Genomic DNA, 24810 nt, shown 5'->3' on the forward strand with positions numbered 1-24810 from the left:
AGGTATCAGGTATTTTGTCAGAATAGGAAGGCTATGCCAAAATCTAGATCAAGCCAGAATCCCAGGTATTGGTACTTTTTAAATAACAGCACTTTTTAACTTGAATTATTATTATTTATTTATTTATTTATTTATTTTTTTGAGTCGGAGTTTCGCTCTTGTTACCCAGGCTGGAGTGCAATGGCGCGATCTTGGCTCACCGCAACCTCCACCTCCTGGGTTCAGGCAATTCTCCTGCCTCAGCCTCCTGAGTAGCTGGGATTACAGGCACACGCCACCATGCCCAGCTAATTTTTTTTTTGTAGTTTTAGTAGAGACGGGGTTTCACCGTGTTGACCAGGATGGTCTCGATCTGTTGACCTCATGATCCACCCGCCTCGGCCTCCCAAAGTGCTGGGATTACAGGCTTGAGCCACCACGCCCGGCCTGAATTATTTTTAAAAGTTTTATCTTTCTAAGTGAGCAACTAATGCAGAATAAATTGAATGCTAATTCCAGAATATACAAATCCTGACTTCTAATATATCATGAAAGTCATGCATTTGTCTTAGTTTTTATCCTATTTTTGTCTTTAACCAGAGTTTTTAAAATGATCATATTACAAACATGAAATCTTATTAGAAAATCCAGCACCCAACAGAATCACATACTGTTTTTAACTATATGGAACGTTAAAGACAAGGTGTTATTAAAGTATCTTTTCCTTTTTCTCTTCAAAATATACACATCCAACAGACATACCGAAAAAAGCCAATGAAGAAAGATCTGCAAGAGCCACCTGCAGGGAAAGAAGTCAAGAATGGTTTCTCCAAAGCCTACTTCACTGCCGCGAATGGCGTGATGAACAAGAAAGCACAATAAAGACGAGTCACAGAGAAAGCACATAGACTAGCCTCACAGATTCGCTTGTTTTAAAGCAAAGACTGAATTGAACGTTACATGTTTTAGGATAAACTAATTTCTTTTGAGTTTATAAATCATTTGTACCCAGAATCTAGTACTATATTGTTATTAGGTTAATCTGTTAACTGAATGCTTTGATCAGCATTGAGGTGATGCTGACCTCCAAGGACCTCAGAACTAACTGGTGCAGCTTCTCCCTCCCTCCTTCCCTCCCACAGACTGAACCTCCGGCCAGAAGCTGTCCTTGTAACGCCTTACACGCATACACAGCCAGGAAACGTGGAGCACTGTTTCTCACAGAAAGTCTTCAAATAAAAAGAGTTTTGTTCAGATGAAAATGTTTAAAACAAAACATTAATTATATTCTAAATACAGGGTATGTTCTAATCTGTATGAAGCAATAATTGCCAGTGCATAATTTGTTCCTTTAGCAGTTGACCCCAGAAAATATTAGCGTGGGATCATACACGAAAGATAGAAAAATGTAGCCAAACTTCCTTCTCTAAGCCAGAGTCTTGTCTGTCAAATGCCCACAACCTCTCCTGATTCTAAACTCAGTGATACAGTAATGAAACTGATATTTATTTTATTTTAAAGATTAGTTATTCTAAGGAGAAAAAAAATGCTTCTGCCATATTTTCCTAATTCAGGGGCTTTGGATAGGATTGTTCCTCCGTTTCCCTAATCAGTCATCAGTTCATGTCTCCCTCCTGTGCCAGACAGCCTAGGTTACTAAAGACGCCATGCTCTACACCACGGGCAGAGTACAACTCTGGCTGCCCATTTCCCTTCTGAGCAAGGACTGGAGTCCACTTTAAAATCTTTGAACATACATGCCACTAGAATATGTATAAATCAGAACTAGTGGAGTGATGGGGGCAAAATAGGCACTGAAGTTGTCAACTCTTTTTTGTCAGTCTATACTTGTGACTATGACCGCAGATACCTGTTGTCACTCTTTGCAGGTTATTTAAGTTTTTGAAACTGGGAGGAAAAAGATGGAGTAGCTTGGAAAGATTCCAGCACTAAGCCATGGGCTGATAATGAGCCACGATAAAAAATGCCGGTTTGGCAAACTCAGCACTCCCATTCCCTGCTCAGGTATATCCAGTCTCTACTGAGAAGCAAGCACAAAAGCAGACAAAAGTACTAGTGAGCATTTTCTTTCCCCCTAAGTGCAGGACTGTTACTACTAAACTCTACCAGAAATGGAAACAAAGAATATTTTCTAAAGATTTTTTTGAAGATTAATTTTTTAAATAAGTTTTTGGGTCCTGACACTGACATCAAATACACACGCACCAGAAAGGCATTTCCACCACTCTCCCCACTCGTTACCGTCCAGCGTGCCTTTCTGTCTCTTTCTGCTTTTTTTCCCCAATAAGCTCTAGTTTAAAATTTTTCCCTGTTAAAAAAAATTGTACTTTTACTTTATGTAAACTACCCTTCTGAGGATTTGGGCATATTTTTTGAAGGTGCCTAATGCTTAGGATCATCTTGAGGGTGATGCACTGCACCTGTGTCCTTCCCTTCTGTGCATCCGACCCATTTCTGTTGAACAGATGTCTCCTGTCTAATGCCCCTTCCTCTTCCATTTATCTCTCTTAAGTCATTTTCTGAAACTCACTTGTCTAGGGTGCTTCATCACCACTTCCGTCTTGCATCACCTTATAACTGTACTCACTGTCTGGTTCTCTGCCAGCAATTCATTTTAAAACAAGGGCTAGCTTCAAGCATGACTGTTACGGCTCCTCTATGACAAAACACAAGTTTGACCAAGGAGAAAGCCGCTTGGAGAAACTGGACCCTAGTTCAGTTTAGGTCTCAAACAGAGGTTAAAATCTCTTACCAAAGTACGTTCCAGGTGAAAATGAGACTTAGAGAAAAGCAGGCTGGTCTAACATGCTTGCTGGTCATCACATTCATACTTCCCAGTGAGGCCCTGAGGTCTCACTGCACAGCATACCTGCCACTTTGGATGTTTCCATGGGCTTCATATCTGTATGGCAAGGAGGGATTGTCCTTTAGCAGACAAAGTCAAGCAACATTAAGTTCAAGGCAGCTTGAAACCTCTCTGATCAAAGTGAAAAATGTGGTTTATACTTTCAAACCAATGCCAGGGATTAGAGACAGGTTTCATTCAGGATGCATATTTCCAATTTGGTCTTTAATTCAAGAGAAGCTTCATAAAACACATATAGCCTTAAACCACTCAAGGGCTAATTAAAAAAATAGAGTTATGAAATCTCAGCCACAAAAAAAATAAATCAGGTAAAATTTTAACCTGTTAAGTGTTGTAAACGTCAAAAAACCAAAATGCTTATTTTAATGTATTTCTAAAACTACTGAAAAATTAATATTTCTATAACCTATTAAAGAAAAAAATGGAAAATGTTTTCTCTCAATTTCCTGTTACCCATAGGAATTAAAACTTAAATACTGTAAAGCATATCAGTTATTCCCTCAGTTTTTAAAATTAACAAAATGGAATGTTAATGGAATTAAATTTTCAAGCCATCGAAATTATATATTAAACTAGTTATGTTGCAGGGTAAAGTCCTCACCCCTACATTAGAAAAATATTTTTTTCTTTTAAGGCAAAACAGTATTTACTCTGATGAGCAGAATAGCATTTTGTATGTAAGAGTCCATTTCAGTTCTTTTCAATATTTCCATATTGTTTTGTGAATGTTTCTTGGGGCTCACTTATTTGGAAAATATGGGTGTCACTTGGTGTTCCTTTGAAAGTAATTATATCTTAAGAACATAGTATCATGAATGGAGTGGACAAGGGAGGCTGGAGAAGCCATTTTTCTTTGTAGATATAAAGCATTCTCTATGATTGTTGTATAATAAATTGATTTTTACACTAAATGCATGTTGCAGGTTTTATTTGGTTCAAAGAAGTTAAAATGTATGCCTGCATGGTAAATTCCAAATGACCTATCACTTGGGGGCTATTTTTACAATAAGGCATTATTTTAGCAATGAATTTTAGACATTCTTATTTCAGTGAGCAATGGGTTATTATATCATTACCATTACTTTGTACTCATATACCAGATTAAGCTATTTCAAAAAGTAGCCAATCAGAAGAAAAAGTTAAGATTAGCAGAGGATATAAAGGTGATAATAAACTAATAAATTGCTCTATAAAACCACCTGGAGAGGAGCTCTAGATTTGAAGAGAAACGACACTGTGCAATGCCCTGAAACCCGGGACTGCCCTTCACAGAGCACCTGCACTGGTAGAGAGGTGGTTAGCTCAGCTCGGGAGGAGACGTAGGTGAGAGGCCTGACGGTGAGGATGCCTGGGAGAGTTGAGGCAAGGGGCAGGACCACAGGTTGGCATTTTGTCAGTGTAGAGAGTACAGTTTTGAACGTGATACCGAGTATAATGAGACACAGGTCCTAAAGAACTCTACAAAAAATGTGCTCAAAGTCTGATCACAAAGTTGCTTAAATTGCTGGATAGTGACAGGTGGGACAAGATAGATTTCCGGGAAGGGCAGAAGGGGAAGAGGGAATGAGAGAAGACTTTTAACTATCTGAATGGGGGCTAGAGTTTGGGGTGGGAGGCTACTATTTAAACAGGAGGCTTCTCTTTGTTATTTAAAATGGTGGGTAAAACTTAAGAAAACTTTGTGTTTAAAAATAAGAGAGAAATCCTCTGTCTCTCCGGCAAGCCTAATAACTGTTGTCACAAACTAAAAGAACTGCTTACACAACAAGTGTTCACATACATAACCCTCTTAATTCCTTCACGTAAAGAAAAAATTCAGCATGTGTTTTTGTTACCGCAGGCTTTCTTCCAAGACAAATTACATTCACATATTTAAGGAAGAGTTTCTCTCCAGGGCATGCAAGGAAAGAATCACTCCTAGGAGACTAACCCTAGTCATCTCAGGATTCCTTGACCTTCAGTAAAACATGACTTTGAGTCGTAAGGGGAAAAAGACTGAAAACTATTGATTTGTAGGTCATTTTTCCATCTTAAATTGCACTGCAGACACTGGAATAACAATGGGAGGACAAGGAAATCTGTAATCCAGACCCCCATTGAGCAACTGGTAAATTCAGTTGTTAGATATAGTGAACTCCAAGTTCGTCTTCAAAGAATCAGTATGTCAGTTATGTTCAGCTCTCTTACTCTTTAATTCTCCATTTTAAAGTTTAACTTCCTTATAGTTTCAGTAAACAACCTTTTCTACCAGTTCTAATCAGTAGTTCACATCTGTTTCCCCGGTCCCCTGCTCTATCCTGACTTGTCCTGGTCACCTCCTCTGGTCACCTGCCCTGCTCACCTGCTTTGATCTGAGTTACCCCTGGTTACCTGCTCTGACCTGTCTCATAGCTATCCTTCCTGCCAAACTACCCACTCTGCCACTCCAGCTCATACCCCTGCTCTAAAATAGCCAATCAGAATTAGCCTAGACTGTGTGGTCTAACCCTAGCCAACAGGGGAACAACATAGCAGTAGGGGCTACCTCCATCAGGAATAAGAACTCCTTCCCATCCCTTGTCCAGGTGTGTGCTCACCATTGTTATATCTGTGAGCCGCACCCTTCTATAGAAGTAAATTGCCTTGCTGAGGAAATTTATATTCAAGTGCTATTTCTTTTGTGGCACTGAAAATTTACCTATAACAAGTTCATTGTGGATCTTGTGAGCAACCCCCCAGGAGCCTGCTCTGAAAGTGTCTGTGACCAAATCACATTTGGTAGGCTGAGGAAGGTGAAGCTTGTCACACAACCCTTGATGCTGCATGTGCCATAGTCTATGGCTACCTGGACTCCTTCAGATGGGCATTTTCTCTTGTATTTGCCACAATCACCATCACTCCATCACTCATCTTTTTTTTTTGAAACAGCCTCACTCTGTTGCCCAGGCTGGAGTGCAGTAGCATGACCTCAGCTCACTGTAACCTCTACCACCTGGGATCAAGCAATTCTCCTGCCTCAGCCTCCCAAGTAGCTGGGATTACAGGCATGTACCACCACTCCCAGCTAATTTTTTTTTTTCAGTAGAGACAGGGTTTCACCATGTTGGCCAGGCTGGTCTTGAACTCCTGATCTCAGGTGATCTGCCTGCCTTAGCCTCCCAAAGTGCTAGGATTATTGGTGTTAAACCACCACACCCAGCCCACTCATCCTTTTTATTCAGCCTATTAACCTGGCTGGCCCCTGAAGGCATTTGAATTTGTGTTGCCTACACATTAAACAAAAAAAGGAGAAAGTCTATACATTTTGCCTGGGCCCATATGATAAACTTAGAGGGAGATAAACACAGATATATCGGTAGTGGCCCTAGAAACATGATAGATGTTGCAGATTTCTCTGAAAGATTGAAGCATTCTACATAAGATAGTTCATGTAGAACCAGCTTCTATTCTTTTAAAGCTAGCTTAGAACAATGGAGTTTGATAAACTCTGGAAATGGTTATATTCAGTTGAAGAATTCATCAAATCTTGTCCAGTGCTATGTATAGTAGGGATACAGAATTATCCAGATGAAATATCTGTCCTCAGAGTTCACTGTCTAGTAAAGTAGATCAATGTTTGGTTATAAAATAAATATTGAGGCCGGGTACAGTGGCTCATACCTGTAATCCCAGCACTTTGGGAGGCCAAGGTGGGCAGATCACCTGAGATCAGGAGTTCAAGACCAGCCTGGTCAACATGGTGAAATCTTGACTCTACCAAAAATACAAAAATTAGCCAGGCGTGGTGGCACACACCTGTAATCCCAGTTACTCAGCAGGCTGAGGCAAGAGAATTGCTTGAATCCAGGAGGCAGAGATTACGACGCTGCACTCCAGCCTGGGCAACAGAGCAAGACTCCATCTCAAAAAAAAAAAAAAAAAAAAAAGTTGCCAGAGAAACATCCCTAAAAGAGGTAATGCCTGAGGTTAGTTTTGATGGGTGAATAATTCAAATAGACTTCAAAGAAAGTAGTGTTTAAAAGCCAAGGAAAAGAGAATATTTAAACAGAGTAAAATTCTGCAAGGCAGCAAGGTGAGCAGCTAGGGAAAGGGAAAAGAAAAGTCCCTGGGAGGCAGCTGGCAAATTGCAGGGGGCTTTAGAACGAATGGGAAATCAAAGGAAAAAAAATGTTCAAGCAAGCCATATGAAAATTCTTCCTAAGAACTGGGGATGGGAAGGAACAGTTACAGTAGTTGCCGAAAGGGAGGAGGAGCTAAGGGGTGTGTGTGTTGAATACTTTCCGGAGAATTTGAGTGACTGCATCTGAGGTGGAAGAAGAGGAAGCAATAAGAAGCCGGCCCCTTGCTCAGCTCATGGGGCAGGGACAGGGCAAGCCTCAGGTGCCTTTGTCACCACAGAGAAAAACTTGCAGAACAATGCTGGTGAGGCTGCAGAGAAAAGGGAACATTTACACACTGTTGTTGGGAATGTAAATTAGTTCAGCCCCTGTGGAAAGCAGTTTGGAGACTTCTCAAAGAACGAAAACCTGAATTACCATTCAACCTGGCAAGCCCACTACTCAGTATCTCCCCAAAGGAAAATAAATTGCTCTATCCAAAAGATACCATCATTCGTATGTTTATCCAGCACTAGCCACAATAGCAAAGACACGGGATCAACCCAGATGCTCATCAATGGTAGATTGGATAAAGAAAATGTGGTATATATACACCATGGAATACTACACAGCCATAAAAAAGAATGAAATCATGTCTTTTGTAGCAACATGGAAACAGCTGGAGGCCATTATCCTAAGCAAATTAATGCAGGAACAGAAAACCAAATACCACATATTCTCACTTATAAGTGGGAGCTAAACCTTGGATACACATGCCCATAAAGGGGAAGAGTTGACACTGGGGACTCCAAAAGGCAGGGGTAGGGGGATTGAAAGCCTTCCCATTGGGTACTGTGCTATTTGGATGACAGGGTCAACAGAAGCCTAAACCTCAGCATCACACAATATACCCTTGTAACAAATCTACACATACACCTCCTGAATTTAAAACTTTAAAAATGTTAAAAACCATAGATTTCAACTGAAACTGAATGATGATCCAGAAAAGAAAAGATGACACTTCCCTATCATCATCTATGGCCTCTAACAAATCCCCCTGAACGCAGTCAGAGCCCCAAATCTTGCAAAAAATTGGCCTCGGTCTTTGTCACAGGAAGAAGGATGGGGAAGGAGTCAGGAGGGGAGGGTGGTTCCACAGGCCTGGTCGGCTGAAGTTACCAGTGCAAAAGCCAGGAGTTCATCTGCTGCCTGAGGGCAAAGCAAATCCCAGGGGGCGTGGCTCAGAGGATGGAAGGTCAGAGCACAGAGGAACACCCAAAATGACAAATGAGGCTAAGCCACAGATGGCAAGAGTCTGCTGGGGTAGCTATTGGGCTGTTCCCTGCTACGAGTGAGTCAAAAAGGCAGGGCGCCTGGATGCAGAGCTGCGAACAGGCCAAGACCGGCTTAGTCCCCAGGGTCAGAGTGAGGAAGCTGATGCTGCTCTTATTCCCCAAGAGCTGGCTGTCAGCATCTCCAGGATGCCTCCTGGTCCAGCCCTCTCTCCGTGCTGCCTGGAAAAGGGCATCCATTCCCGCATGCTGCCACGCCACCCTGCCTTTCCAGGCCAGGGCAGCTCACACACTACCCAGGCTGTTTTCACGTTTCTTTGTGTAATTGCTGGACTGATGTCTGTCTTCCCATCAGACTGCCACTCCTTGCAGGCAGGGGCAAAATCACATGGAATCCTCAGCACCTAGCACAGCACATGGCACACAGGAAGTGCCCAGTAAGGATTCGCTGAAGAGGACAATGTTGAGTAGAGCCTCTCTGGTGAGTATTTTCAAAGAGATGTCCGAATATCTCAAGCTCATTGTTTTTGCAATTTCCATCAACCCATCCTCAAAATCAGCTCTTTACGTCTTACACCTGCCATGGCCTCTCAAATCTCTGTCCCCTCTTTCATTCTCAGTCCTACTATTCTAGTTGAAGCCTTACTGCAACCATAACCTACCCCAGTGTCTTGAATGCAGCCTTCATACTGCTACCAGATTAGTCTCCCAAACCACTGTGTTCCTGATGTCTTCAGTGGCTTCTTCTCACCTACAGAATAAAGTCCTACTCAAGCTGGCAAAGACACTTTAATCTGGGCCTAGCCAAATTTAATTCTCACCAATACTCCATAGTATTATGGCCTCAAATAAATTCTGTATTTTTCTTCCTCTCTTCTCATTTTCATGATAGCACCTCTTTCCTAATCCTAGAAAAAACCTCCTTCATCCTTCAAGATCTACTCCAAGTGATACCCCTCCTCCAGGAAGCCATCCTGCTCACCCCAACAAAAATGACTTCTCCCTCCTCCTAACTCTGATGGCACTCACTTTACACTTCATTTTAACACTTGTCACATACAGCCTTGATTTACAGTGATCTGGGTGTCTTACTATCCTCTCTAGACTAATTTCTTCCCAGCTAAGATAGTGTCTTATCCATCCTACCATCCTCCATGTCAGCTAACTCAAGGAGTTGTTGAGAACAGTGCTCAGATATATGCTCACTAGGTACTGAAAGTCATAAATTCTTCAGATGTACTTCGATGAAGACAGTCCATGTAATGGCACTGAAATCCATATACTCCCAGGTCACAAGAAACTGTGAGGTCTGAACTGGATATACCTAAATGAAATGAAATTAGTTAACCTCATTCATGTTTTTTGATTTAAAAAATAAGTGCTCTTGGCTGGGCGTGGTGGCTCAACGCCTGTAATCCCAGCACTTTGGGAGGCCAAAGTGGTAGATCACAAAGTCAAAGTGATCAGGGCCATCCTAGCCAACATGGTGAAACACCGTCTCTACTAAAAGCACAAAAATTAGCTGGGCACGGTGGTGCGTGGCTGTAATCCCAGCTACTCGGGAGGCTGAGGCAGGAGAATCACTTGAACCTGGGAGGTGGAGGTTGCAGTGAGCCGAGATGGTACCACTGTACTCCAGCCTGGCAACAGGGTGAGAATCTGTCTCAAAAAAAAAAATTATAAAGAAAAAAGATGGCAAAATTGAAATTATAAACATTGTTTTAGGCAATATAAACTACAAATAACCTACATAATGAAACTAAGTTTTATTACATCATGAATAAAGTATTCAGTCTGCAGTCTTTCACTTCACTTATCCAGTCATGAACAAAGTTACTTTGTAGATGGCCTTAAATTATGTAGGCTTCATTTTTCCAAAACAAATTCAAACGCTTAACTGTTTGTGCAACTGCATGCCCTCAAACTTCATCATTTAGTAATTCATAACCATGTGGTGAATATTTCTCCTCTGCTAAAGGTAACACTTTGGTTGAAGTGCTGGAGAAATGAGAATATTTGCACATCAAATGAGACCTCCTAAAAAGTTTATTTTCAAAGCATACCACAGGCTGGGCATGGTGGCTCATGCCAGGAATCCCAGCACTTTGGGAGGCTGAGGTGGAAGGATCACTTGAGCCCAGGGGTTTGAGATCAGCCTGGGCAACATAAGACGACTGTTTCTACAAAAAAAAAATCAGAAACTAGGGTATGGTGTGGTGGTGCACACGTGTAGTCCCAGCTACTCAGGAGGCTAAGGCAGGAGGATCACTTAAGTCCAGATGCTGGAGGCAGCAGTGAACTAGGATCTTACCACTGCACTCCAGCCTGGGCTACAGAGCAAGACCCTGACTCTAGAAAATAAAAAATAAATAAAAAAGTAAAACCACCATTTTCACCTGTGCTATTTTCATCATCTTCAACTCAAATTTCTCCTGTATACACAGTTTAATGTACCTCTTGGAGATACAAAAAACTTGAAGACACTTCTCCAACAAAAAAAGTCCATTTTACTTTTATAATTATTAAAAAAGCAACACCGCTCCAAGTTGTTTAACACCTTGAACATTCTATTAATACTATCTGACCAAATTTTAATACAAAAGGTTAATTTTTATGAACACATGGATAATAACACAATTGCAAACTACCAACATATTTTCCATCTGAACTCGGCAGGTCCCAGGGATGCTATTTGGAGTGGAGGAGTTTGAATGCATACTGAGCACCGAATGCATGCCAAGCACCGAAGTCTGGCTAACGTGGCCCAAGCCAACGGCAACCTTGCTCTTTATCTTCCTCTGCAGGTGGCCCAGGCTGGCAGAAAAGGAAAAGGAGAGCAGTAATTACTCAAGGCGGAACTGTCCGCCTCTTGGTCCCTAAGAACCCTGTGAGCCAATATGAGCATCACTCCTTTTTATCCTCCACATCACTAACTCAGGTATTCAGTGAAGCATCTCACATGGTTGCCAAGCATCTTACATATCAGTGTCCTCAGTGGAAACTGCCTGGTTATCCTCAGAAATCTCTTCAACACATGCCACTCTGAAGATGTACATGCCATCTCTCGATAGTCTACTATAGCAGGTGATTTTGCTGGATGCTGGAGATAAGACAGCTCTTTCTTTGTTACAGCATCAGACGAAGTGGGTGGCCTGGCGTTAGGGGCCACACTAGGAAAACTGCATGTTGTTAGTAACCAGATTGGCAATCAGCCCAATTATTATCATTATAATTACTTTAAGATGGAGTCTCACTTTGTTGCCAAGGCTGGAGTGCAGTGGCATGATCTTGGCTTACTGCAACCTCTGCCTCCCAGTTCAAGCAATTCTCCTGCCTCAGCCTCCCAAGTAGCTGGAATTCCAGGTGTGCACCACCACATCCAGCTAGCTTTTATATTTTTAGTAGAGACGGGGTTTCGCCACATTGTCCAGGCTGGTCTCAAACTCCTGACCTCAGGTGATCCGCCCACCTCAGCCTCCCAAAGTGCTGTGATTACAGGCATGAGCCACCGTGCCCTGCTTATCAGCCCAATCAGATGTCCATAAATAAGAGGTTGGTAGGAGCTGATATCAACTGAAGGAACAGATTCTTCCATCACACCTACACTTCAGGGCACATGCCTATTGAGAAGAATGGCAGAATCACCTGTGCAATGTAAGTTATTTCTCCATTTTTTTCTGTGTGTGGCATGTGTAGTTTAATTCAGGCATGACAGACATTTCTAGTTACCTATCCAACACCTGTCCTCCCCTGTTTCCTTATTAACAGAAGCCCCCACTTTTGGGGAATGCTGTGACACACTCAGTCAAATTTTCACCTCTCCAGATTCCCTAGTAACGAGGGTGAGCCATGTGATCTAGTTCTGGCCACTAAGATGCAGACAAAAAACATATCAGCTTGGGCTTCCAGGAAAACTGTTTCCCCGATTTAAAAAAGTGGGGAGGGAGCTGGGCATGGTGGCAGACACCTACAATGCCAGCATTTGGGGAGGCTGAGGCAGGAGGATCACTTGAGCGCAGGAGTTCAAGATCAGCCTGGGCAACACAGCAAGGCCTCATCTCAAAATAAACTAGATAACTAAAAAATGAAAAGAGGGAGGGTGTTGGTACACATCTTTTACCTTTTACTTTTACTCAACCCCTTCTTCCTGCCTGGGGTATAGAAAAGATACCTAGAGGTAGAACAGCCATGCTGTGATTACAAAATCCCATCAAATCCCAAGTCACACAAAGAGGGGTCAAGCAAAACCCTCAAAGAACCCAGGGCTCTAATGACTAAAGCTGCTATACCACCAGCCCTTGACCACCTTGTTGCTCTTCACAGGGAAAAAAATAAAAGCCCTATTTGTCTTAGCTGCCAGAGTCCAACTGCTGTCACATGTGACCAAATATAAGATGCACATTTAATTCACATTTAATCTAATTCTCTATTGGAGCTGGGAATTATTCCAATATTCTTAGCCCAGATTAGTCTCTTTTTAATATCCTCTTTTAGTCCTATTTTGATTTGAAGATTTGTTGTTATTGCTGTTTTGTCAAAAGAAAACAGCTTTTTTCCTCTGTAATGTAATTAATTCAAGATAGGTATACAAAGATATTCACTATAAGTTTTTTAATAATAATTAAAAATAACCTGGCTGTTCATCATAGGGAAAACAATGTATAAGTTATAGGGTGTTTATAAACTATTTTGCAGTTATTAAAAAAAACAAGATCTATATTGCTGCCTTAGAGGTGAGTCCTATTTTTACTGCTGAGTGAACAAAGAATATATATTTAGCCCATCACTAAAACATATATATAGACCAGGTGCAGTGGCTCACGCCTGTAATTCCAGCACTTTGGGAGGCTGGGGTGGGTGGATCACCAGAGGTCAGGAGTTTGAGACCAGCCTGGCCAACATGGAGAAACCCTGTCTCTACTAAAAATACAAAAACTTCGCCAGGTGTGGGTAGGAGGTGCCTGTAATCCCACATACTCAGGAGGCTGAGGCAGGAAAATCGCTTGAACCTGGAAGGAGGAAGTTGCAATGAGCTGAGATTGCGCCATTGCGCTCTAGCCTGGGCAAGAAGAGCCAAACTCAATCTTAAAACAAAAACAAAATCATACACGTATACATGTGTAAATACGTATGTACATTCTTGTGTAAGCATCAGAATAAGCCTTTGGAGGAATATACTCCCAACTTTCAAGTGGTGGTTATCTCTGGATCATGGATAAGAGAAAAGGCCGGAGAGAGGGAAAAAAAATTAGCTCCTTATAAACTTCTATGTTGTTTGAGTTTATTACACAAAAGTAATTCCTTTCGATAAGTTGTAAAAACACAGAACGGCCTAAGATAGAAATTAAATTTACTTTAAATATCACCACACAGAAATAAACCCAGCTGACATTTCTAGAACATCCATTTAGAATCTCAACCTCTTACTTCACATGCAATTACATAAATACATGCAAATTCTTGTCTGCCGTAACCGCCCTCCCACAGCCGGGTTATCTCATTAGTCATTCCTTCTCATCCTCTTTTGCGGGCTTCAACTCCCCTACCTGACTTCAACACACTGGAGTAGCCCAGGAATGTTGTCCTCTCTATACTGAGTCCCTAGGTCAACTCATTCAGTCTATGTCCAGCCCCCAGCCATGAGCTTCAGTCTCAGATATCCAGGAACCCACATGACAGTGCCATTCAGATGCTGAAACCACATATGGAATGTATGTCCTGAATCTCTTTCATATCAGTCCTCATCCCCCTCCAGTCAATCAACCGGACCTTCCCCAATCTCCTCCACCTCCCTAAGTGACACCGGTTTTCACCCAGTTGCTCAAGCCCCAAACCTAGAAGTTGTCCTTGATCCTGCCTTTTCCCACCTGTCACATCCAAGCCATCAGCAATCCTTCCAGATCCTTCTCTACTGCCCACATCATCCAATTCTTCACTCCAAAACACACATGCCTTTGAAAATAGCCCTTTGACTATTACCCACTAATTGCAATTGGAATAAAATCCAAACTCCTTACCATGGGCATGGCCTATAAGGTCCTGAGTTACCCTACCATCCCCACCCATATCCCTCCTAACTTCATCTTATGTACTCTGCCCTTGCTCCTTCTACTGGGCTCTCCCTAAATTCTTAGACTATACTAAGTATATTAGTATATTAATATACTTAACCTCAGAACATCTGCCTGGGCCATGACCTCTGAAATGGACTTCCTCAGCCTTCAGATTTCACCTCAAATGTCAACTCCTGAGAGAGGTTCCACTGGACCTTTCATCCTCCCATGCTGTGAGCCTTTCTGGTATCCACAGTGTTTTCCTTCTTAGCACTGGCATGAATCCTCATCTGTTTCCTTAATTACCACCACTCAACCCTATAGTACATACACCATGAGGTCAGGGACCTTGTGGATATTATTCTACCCTCGCATCTAAGACAGTCCCTGGCACCCAAAAGACTTAGCTGTTTATTGAGTAATGAGCATACGCATACTCTCATAACATTTCATATAAGTGGGACCATGTCATATATGCTACTTTGCGATTTTTCACTTACTGTTAAACATTTTCTCAAGTCAGTATCATCTAAATCTTTCTTTGTAATGGCTACCTGGCATATCATATGACTATATTTAGCTGAGCATCTAGGCACTTTCCATTATCTCCCTATTATGATCAAGTTTGTAATATATATTATTGCACATATCTTTGTACATGTCCAATTTGATCTTTAAGATAATTTCTTAGAAGTGGAATTATCAGGTCAAAAATAACAAAGCACAGTCTTGGACATGAAAGCAGTTTAAAAAAAAAAATCCATCTATTTCATTTACTCTCAAGTTAAAATTAAACCAAATCCATGTTCTGCAAAAATAATTACTATACTCTTCAAGGTAAATGGAATTACATCCTTATAAAAATATACTTGGATATGGAGTCTGCTTACAAAATCTACTTTAGACCTCTAAATTGAAGGAAATCCCCAAGTTGCTATCTGTATAAAAAGGTCTGTTATTAAATGCTGTGGGAATGAACAAAATAATATTCAAAGAATCCAGCTGGGTAAGAGGGTTGCTATCCTTAAATAGACTGTATCCAAGAACAGAATAGTCGGTGGTTGTCTCACACATTCCATCCTTATTTACTCTGCGAGCCTCCACGACTATGCCAGAAAACTCATGAAGTGGTAGCACCATGAGCTGATGGACCATCAGCAAAGCAGAGGGCTCTCAGCAATAACTATAAACTCCCTCCTTTGAAAACCTCAGAGTCAGTTCCATTGGTCTCAGATCCCCTTGCTTTAGTAGCTGCTGAAAGACAGTCATCACCACCCATGCCCTCACCTGATGCTGTGTGTACATGTCCTCCTGAACCCAGTCTATCTACAGCTCTTCCCTGCCTTCCCCACTCCCTGAGGTCTTCCTCTTCTGCCCCTACAATTCAAGCTGTCAGCAGCAAAAAAATATCCTCAGCCTCTTCTAGAAGAAAATATTTCCTCTCCTCTTTAACTAAAACATGGCTGGTTTCTGAAGGTACCACCTCCCCGACACCCTGACTCAACTAAAAGCTTTTTTTTCCTCTGATACTCCATGACTTCCTGGCCAGGCAGAGGGGTAGCATTCTCCTTGCTCCCCACTGCCACACGAGGGCATGACTCTGACTCTCATAGATACCTCCCTGCTGATGTTTATGTCATCAATTTGCATTCTACTATCAGCCTTCTGGCCCCTTTGTCCATTGGGCCCTGGTTTCTATCAGGTTAGCAGTAATTACAGTACCGTCATGAAGTCTCTGCTTTCAAGCTCTGACTTCTTGGTTCTTCAACTCCTTCCCTTCTCTAGTAGTTTCTTCAGTGCCACCACAGCTATGTGCACCCAACCTACAGTCATCACAGACGTCTTGATTCTCAACATCCCACATTCTGACCACATCTTCCTGGCCTTTCACCCACTTCTAATTGCTTTGGACTTGTACCAATACTTTTTTTCTGATTTGTTTTTCAATCATGTTCTATCTACTTTTTGTCCTCTCCTTGTCCTTATACATTAGACTCAGTTGGTCAGGTTTCAAAAAATAACCCTGCTGGGGCTTTGAAAGTGGTAGATTTAATTCCTTTACTAATTTAGGGAAATTGACATCTTTATGTTATTCTATCTCCCACCCGTTGGTCCTGATTTTACAATAATACATTTAGAATTTCATGATTAAGCAGAATACTGGCTTTTGGACTGAGATTTATCATACTACAGAGTAACTAGTTACTACTATTTTGTTAGATTTTATGCAAATTCAAAAACAGATGTAGAATTTTCAAATGCTTTTGGAAATAAAGACAACCATAATGATTTTTCTCACTAGATCTATTAGTAATTAATGTATTACTAGATTCCCTAATATCAAACCATCTTTGCATTCCTGGACGAAATCTCACTTGGTCATGACATACTATTCCTTTAATATCCTGCTAAATTCTGTTTGCCAACATTTTATTTAGAATTTTGGCATGGTTATTATCATTATTATCATTATTTTTGAGATGGAGTCCTGCTCTGTTGCCCAGGCTGGAGTGCAGTGGCATGATCTCAGCTCACTGCAACCTCTGCCTTCTGGGTTCAAACAATTCTCCTGCCTCAGCCTCCTGAGTAGCTTGGATAACAGGTGCCTGCCCACCACCATGCCTGGCTAATTTTTTTATTTTTAGTAAAGATGAAGTTTCACCATGTTGGCCAGGCTGGTCTCGAACTCTTGATCTTCGGTGATCCACCTGCATCAGCCTCCCAAAGAGCTAGGATTACAGGCATGAGGCACCACGCCTGGCCTAGAGTGATTATTTCAAGTGAGATTGTTCTGTACCTCTCTTTGCAATTTTTGTTGCATTTTGATATTGTAACAAGATTGATTTAAAAATTAGGAAATTTTTATTCTTCTATGTGCTAGAATGTTTGAACAGCACTAACACTATCCTTCTTTTAAAAAGCTAGTAGAATTCCTCTGTGATGTAATCTGGATCATATGCATGTTTGTAGGGTATTTCTTTGACAACTTTGTCTCTCTTCTATGAAGATTTTTCTGCTAAGGTTTCCCATCTATTTAGAAGTCCATTTTATTAAACTGTATTTTCCTGGAAAATTGCCCAGTTACTCCAAGTTCTCATCAAAACTTGGATGTGCACAGACATTGAAAGTTAAAATATTAAGTAAACTGTAGTTCCTGCTTGACCCACATATTCCTCCCACTCTGAGGCTTCCTTATCTCTCTAATGGGCAACAAACACCATCCATCTCGTTGCAAAAGACAGAAACCTAGGAGACTGATTTCATTCTTCTTCCTTTACCTATTGCTTCCAGCTATCAGCAATTTATTAACTGTAGCTCCAAAATATATCTGAAATCTCTCTATTTCTCACCACCTCCACTGCTATCCTCCTGCTTAAAACCACCATCTTGGACCCAAAAAGCTTTCTGGTTGAACTCTCCTCTCCCAGTCTTCATTCCTCCCATCAATTCTTAACATAACAGCTTGAGTAATTTTCTTAAAATATAAATCAGGCTAGATTACCCTAATCTATTCCTAGATTATCTTGTGTACTTGTACACCCATTATTTTATATACTTGTATACTATTGCTAGATTAGGGTCATCAATGCCTTCACAAAAAAACCCTGTATATTTACTCTAACTCTTAGTATAAAACTCAAACTCCTCAACGTGGCCAATGAAGCCTTACCTCATTGAGGGTCTACCGTGCTCCCAGCTTCACTTCAAATAACTGTCCCCCTTACTGTTTCTCAAAGATGACCTCACCTGACCCTGTTGCTTTAAACCACAAGTCTAGTTTCTTCTTATTCTGAAACTTCACATTAAATGTCATTTCCTCGGAGACCTTTGATGAGCAACCTATCTTAAGCTGACACTTCATATCACTGCTCTCACCTTGTTAATATCCCTCAAAGCACTTATTTACTTGTCACTATTTTATTTGCTATTTTTCTATTTCCCTTCAAAAAATATATCTTTTAATGGGGTTGCCTCCATTGAACAAGTTTGTGTGTTACCCATTGGACAGGTTGAACAAACCTAATCTAAAAATCTGATATCCAAAATGCTCCAAAATCTGAAATTTTAAAAATATCAATGGGACACTCAAAATAAATGTTCACTGGAGCATTGTGAATTTCAGATTTTTGAACTAGGGATGCTCAACCAGTGTATATTCCAAATATGCAAATATTCCAAAATCCAAAACATCTGAAATCTGAAACACTTCTGGTCTAATGCATTTTAGATGAGGGATACTCATCCTGTATCTCTATGTCCATCATAGTGATTGATGCAGGGTAAGCATTCGGCCATAAACTCTTACTGAAGGAATAACCAGACCCAAAAGGATAATTTCTAAGATGGAAGAAATTGCTATGAAGGAGAAGCTCCACTGCAGAGATGTCATATGAACAAAGCGTTATCTTTTAGAGCTTGGCCCCCGCCCTGACCCCAATTCACATCCACTGAACAATGCAAATCTTTGCACCTACCTGAGAGATACAATCATAAAACCAGGCTTTGACTTTCCTTATGAAGGCTTAGTTGGATTGAGCCTGGAAGAAATTGGTTCATCTCTTATTATACTCACATTAGACAATTTAAAAACAAGAACATACATACATCCACATATCGAGTTATTTCACAGACCATTTTATATCACAGACCGTTATAACTCACATATCAGAGTTATTTCACAGACAATATATTACATTATATTATAGACAACAACAACCCAGGATATTAACATAAGAGATTAACAAGTTCACTTGATTCTATTTTATGCATTCTGTCAGTACCACTGGCCCACAACATATGCAGAGGTATTTCATGGGCACCATCAAAGCATTGAATCTGTTAACTCCTTGTAGTTCTAAGCTAGGGGCTTGAAATAATCCAGACTGAGGGATATTCTTTTCATTTCAGCAGCAAAACACATAGGCCATCACTCACACGAAAATGTAAGAACAGATGAGGGATACCTGTTTGACCTTGATTGAGGCTTACTAACCTCTTGCAAGGCCCTTGCACATCAAGCACTCAGCCCAGGGCCAGGCACCCATAAGCACTCAGTGTGAGCTAAGAGAATCACCATCATCCCTCATTGGCAAGCAAGAAGGAAGTTTTTGTAGGTGTTTGGAAGAGAAAAGAACAAATGCAAAGCCCCGAGGCAGGTATATTTAGGAGATGGATGTTCTTTAAGGGATTCTAAATTCACACAGGGGCCTGTTATCAAAGGGAGATGAATGGAAATAGTAACTAATATCTTACAGTGTTTGAAGAGACAGTTGCCTAAAATTGGGGGTTTCAGTCAAAATAAATGAATCCCCCAGGTTTCAGAAGACTAGAGGATATAATAATCTCTAGTGCTTCCCACAGTGTGGCTTTTTATCAGCTGTTCTCAAAGTGTGTCTGGGGAATCCCTAAGAAACCAAAGGTTCTGTGAAGTCAAAATTATTTTGGTAATAATGATAAAAACATTAAGACATTATTTGCTTTTTAAAGTCTTACTCCCTCAAAAATGTACAGTGGAATATCTCAAAGTCTATAGGACTCACAAGAGATTCAACCCAGAAACAGGTAACAGAATCCAGCCAGCTTCTATTAAGCCAGACATTAAAGAGATTTGCAAAAACATGAAGTAATGCTATTCTCCCCACATGCTTTTTGCTGTGAAAAGTCTAGTTATTTTTCATAAAAATGTGTTATTTATATCAACATGAAAAAGTTTATTTTAAAATAAATATATTTTTAAAAATCAGTCTCAATTTTTAATATGAAAAATATTCGCAGATAGAACCCACCATAATACATATATATATATATATATACATACATATATATACACATATACATATATATATATATATATATATATATATATATATAGTTAGCTTTAACTACTATAAATTTATATAGGGACTTCTTTTGATTATTCGAGTGACACAAGAACACTAGAATTTTCCTGCAGGGCAGAGGAGAGGAGTCCACACTCCACTCTCCCCTTCTTCAGGCTCCAGAAGATTGGATGATATCCCCAATGGATAGAAAGAGCAGCCCCAGAGGATGCAGTGATGAATTACAGTACAGGAAGCTGTAGCAGGATCAACCCATTTGTTGTTTAAAAAAATGTGTAAATGAGTAAAATACATTTTACTCATATTTGTATTAGATATATACTGAGTAAGATAAATAGAATATAGTCTATCAAAAGCACAATTTGGTATGTAGCTGAAAATCAACGGTTTACTTAGAAAACTAACATTTTTCTCAAAATCCAATCACTTTAAGTTTTAAAAATACTGCTTAAAAATAAAACAATCGGCAGGGCGCAGTGGCTCATGCCTGTAATCCTAGCACTTTGGGAGGCTGAGGTTGGTGGATCACAAGGTAGTTCATGACCAGCCTGGCCAACTTGGTGAAACCCTGTCTCTACTAAAAATACAAAAATTAGACCGGTGTGGCGGTGTGTCCCTGTAATCCCAGCTATTCGGGAGGCTGAGGCAGGAGAATCACTTGAACCCGGGAGGCAGAGTTTGCAGTAGGCTAAGATCGCACCAACGCACTCCAGCCTGAGCAATAGAAGAAGACTCAGTCTCAAAAAGTAGAAAATAAAAATAAAACAATCAGGATTTTTAATAAAACAGAAATTTGCATGACCCTATTAAGCTTTTCAAGATTTACACTTCTTGTCTGCTATTGTTAGCTTCACTCTGTCCTCAGGGAGGTGCTACAGAAGCGGCTGGTTCGAACAATGCAGTTATTCCGCTAGTTATGTGTGTTCAACCACCAAACTAAAACACTACCTTATACTTCAACCAAGATTTTTCTAGAAAGAACACCTTTTAAAGTACCTCAGCATTTGCAGATCACAGAAAGCTTTCAGATCAGCAGACTGTTTCTCCCAGAATTCCTAAGATTGAACAAAAGCTTTAAGTTAGTGTTATTTTTCCCTGGAAAGATCCAAAGTCAGAACACATTCCAAACAAAAAGAACTTACCAGAACCTCCTCCTCAAGGTGTTCCAAGGCCTGAAGATCCTTCTTAAGACTGCTCAACTCTTGAAGAACCAAATTTTGAAAGCGCTCTAGTTTACTGAGTCTAATAAACATAAAAGCAGTAAACATCATTGGGATGGCTTGGATGTGACCGTAGACATTCTTAATAAGTCATCTGATTACAAGGATACTTCAGATTCTTCTCCAGACATTTCTTGTCAGGAGAACAAGTGGTGTCTCCCTTCTCTTCCCTCCACCGAACCTAGCTGCTCATCCTCAACCTGGAAACCTCACTAAACAAACAACTCTCAGGTGTCTTTCTTCTTCTTCTTTTTTTTTTTTGATATGCGGTTTCATTCTTGTTGCCCAGGCTGGGGTGCAATGGTGCTATTTTTTTTGAGATGGGGTTTCATTCTTGTTGCCCAGGCTGGGGTGCAATGGTGCTATCTCAGCTCATTGCAACCTCCACCTCCTAGATTCAGACGATTCTCCTGCCTCAGCCTCCAGAGCAGCTGGGACTACAGGTGCATGCCATCACATCCAGCTAATTTTTTGTATTTTTAGTAGAGACAGGGTTTCACCATGTTGGCCAGGCTGGTCTCTAACTCTTGTCCTCAGGTGATCCCGCCTGCCTCCTAGGCCTGCCAAAGTGCTGGGATTAGAGGTGTGAGCCACCCCGACCGGCCTCAGGTCATCTTGCAACAGCAGCATGGAGGAAGCTGGGTTTTTTTCAGTAGAGAACAATAGGACAGATGACTCCAGGGAAGATGAGACTGAGGCTCCCCATCCCTTCCTACCTTCCACTTGCTCCCCTTTCTCTTGCATTAAGCTGGCTCTGAAAGCTTGTGGTCAGGTATGGGCTAATACACTCTTCTCCCACATCTACATTTTAGCTTTAAAATTTCGAAGAGTCGTTATTCTTTGTCTACTGGTCATATTTGCTTATTTGTTAATTTTCTTATTTGCTTGCTTATAGTTTGTCTTGTCTATCATTGCTACTAAAATGCCATTGAATTTCATACTTAAAAACAGTTAAAAGGGTAAATTTCATGTTATGTGTATTTTACCACAATAAGAAAACACCATACACACATTTGCACGTGCACACACACACACACACACACCCTTATGACCACGTAACAAGAAATACAAAGGTGCCAGGATCTCAGAGGGATGAGGAAGGGCAGTGGCGGGACGGGTTTCTGTAATGATTCGAGTTAGGTCAAATGCTATTTATTCATCCTACTTCATCCATGGTACAGCATGTGCCATTTGACCCCTCTCTTAAGTCAAATGTTTCATGAAGAGCACCTAAAACTCGTCCTCACCTCACTCTCAAACCAAGCACAGGGCCTGGTATCTGATGTTACTCAGTGTGCATTTGCTGAAGGAATACACAGATAAGTGTGCGCCCCTGAGAGATCATGGGAATTCCACAAATCCAAAGTCCTTCATGGGCTTGTCTGGACATTCAAAGGACATCGAATGCATACCAGACTTAGAAAAATAGTAAACATTTCTATTCAAATAATGTATTCCATCCTGAGAAACTTTTTGTCTCAGTTAAGCAAATCAACTCACCATTCTTTTCTTCCTCCTTCATTTGCAGGTCATTCTCTCCCCAAGGAACAACCTCTGCTTCCCTGTGCCATTCAAATCTTTGTTTCTAAAACCTCCCTCAGGAAGCACTTCCATGGTAATCACTCTGAATTAATTCGAATCATTACAGAAACCCATCCCGCCACTGCCCTTCCTCATCCCTCTGAAATCCTGGTACCTTTGTATTTCTTGTTACATGGTCATAAGGGTGTGTGTGTGTGTGTGTGTGTGTGTACACATGCAAATGTGTGTATGGTGTTTTCTTACTGTGGTAAAATATACATCACTTAGAATTTACCCTTTTAACCATTTTTAAGTATAAAATTCAATGGCATTAAGTACATCCACAATGTTTTGCAGCCATCATCACTATCCATTTCCAGAACTCTTCCATCATCCCAAACAGAAACTCTGTACCCATTAAACAACTCCGACCGGGCGCGTGGCTCACGCCTGTAATCCCAGCACTTTGGGAGGCCGAGGTGGGTGGATCATCTGAGATCGGGAGTTTGAGGCCAGCCTGACCAACATGGAGAAACCCTGTCTCTACTAAAAATACAGAATTAGCCGGGCATGGTGGTGCATGCCTGTAATCCCAGCTACTTGGGAGGCTGAGGCAGAAGAACTGCTTAAACCACAGAGGCGGAGGTTGTGGTGAGGCGAAATCATGCCATTGCACTCCAGCCTGGGCAACAACAGGGAAACTTCATCTCAAAAAACAAAACAAAAAAACACAAAAAACTCCACCTTTCCCCAATCTTTGGCAACCTCTGTTGCACTCTCTGCTTCTATGCATTTGACTATCCTAGGTACACCTCACATAACTGGAGTCATGTAATATTTGTCCCTTATCATCTGACTTCTTTCCTTTAGCATAATGATTTCAAGGTTCATCCATGGTATAGCATGTGTCAGAATTTAACTATTTTTTAAGGCTAACAGACCATTGTATGGATATAGCATATTTCATTTATCCAGCATTTGAAACATACATATCCATGCTTGCCTTGTCTTCATAATTGGATAAATTTTTTAAGAACAGTATTTTAGTATCACAGTAGACCATGAGGAGGCTTAAGAAGGACCATCTAATTCAAACCCTTCTTATATAAATGAATAACCAGAAACGCAGAAGGGTTAAACGATGCATCAATCCTCACAGCTGCTCAGGCCCCAACTCTTCAGGGCCTCAGCACAGTGATCACGAGATAAACATTGCTGGTGAGTCATCATACTTCCATGGCCTTGTTTTGAAATCTAAGACTTACCTGTACAGTTGTATCTGGTTTAAAAGTTTTATTAGGCAATCCAGTGCTTTCTTTGCATTTTCTGAATTAAGTGGACTCTTTCTGCACCTAAGCTAGACCATAACAACAACAAAATGATCACATTTGGGTTAAATATAATTACATTAGTCAAGGGTATTCTTTGTGTTAAAAAGATGCTGCTGGTACATAACGATATTCATAGCAAACATGAGTGCTAAACAAGTGTGATCGGGCATCATCCTCCACACCTTTCAGGTATTATGCCAGGTTCAGTACCAATACAGAACAAGCTAAAATAGAAAAGTTTACACTCACGCTACCTGATATACTTTGCCTATTTGTCCCCACCCAAATCTCATGTTGAAACGTAATCCCTGATGTTGGGAGTGAGGCCTGGTGGGAGGGGTCTGGGTCATGGGGGCGGATTCCTCATGGCTTGATTCCGTCCTCACAATAGCGAGTCAGGACACCTGGGTTGTTTGAAAGTGTGTGGCACCTCCCGCCCCTCGCTCCTCCTCTCCCTATGTGACGCTCCTGCTCCTTCTTGGCCTTCCACCATGAGTAAAAGCTCCCTGAGGCCTCCCTGGAAACCAAGCAGATGTCAGTACCATGCTTCCTATACAGCTGCAGAACCTTGAGCTAATTAAACCAGGTTTTTTTTTTTTTTTTTTTTTGGA

The 24810-nt window shown here is 41.0% G+C and overlaps 2 protein-coding genes across 4 annotated transcripts in view; one reads left to right on the forward strand and one right to left on the reverse strand.

Moving 5' to 3' along the window:
- ELOVL2 (ELOVL fatty acid elongase 2) overlaps window positions 1-3777 on the forward strand; it is a 79830-nt gene extending 76053 nt beyond the window's left edge. For 2 of the 3 annotated variants that reach the window (XM_017526674.2, XM_037737831.1), the window contains one exon: window positions 736-1369. In XM_017526674.2, the coding sequence (XP_017382163.1) occupies window positions 736-861 (126 nt within the window). In that variant the 3' untranslated portion in view covers window positions 862-1369. Of the gene's footprint in view, window positions 1-735 lie in introns of all 3 variants that reach the window. The other variant, XM_017526672.2, reaches the window with a different exon arrangement.
- A 7185-nt stretch (window positions 3778-10962) lies between these two features.
- SYCP2L (synaptonemal complex protein 2 like) overlaps window positions 10963-24810 on the reverse strand; it is a 95929-nt gene continuing 82081 nt past the window's right edge. Inside the window, 5 exon segments of the mRNA XM_037737867.1 lie at window positions 10963-11048; window positions 18763-18825; window positions 21124-21182; window positions 21270-21369; window positions 24134-24225. Coding sequence (XP_037593795.1) covers window positions 18801-18825; window positions 21124-21182; window positions 21270-21369; window positions 24134-24225 — 276 coding nt within the window. The 3' untranslated portion in view covers window positions 10963-11048; window positions 18763-18800.

This window comes from Cebus imitator, unplaced genomic scaffold (assembly GCF_001604975.1).
Source record: "Cebus imitator isolate Cc_AM_T3 unplaced genomic scaffold, Cebus_imitator-1.0 Scaffold43, whole genome shotgun sequence".
In the NCBI taxonomy this organism is placed as follows: domain Eukaryota; kingdom Metazoa; phylum Chordata; class Mammalia; order Primates; family Cebidae; genus Cebus; species Cebus imitator.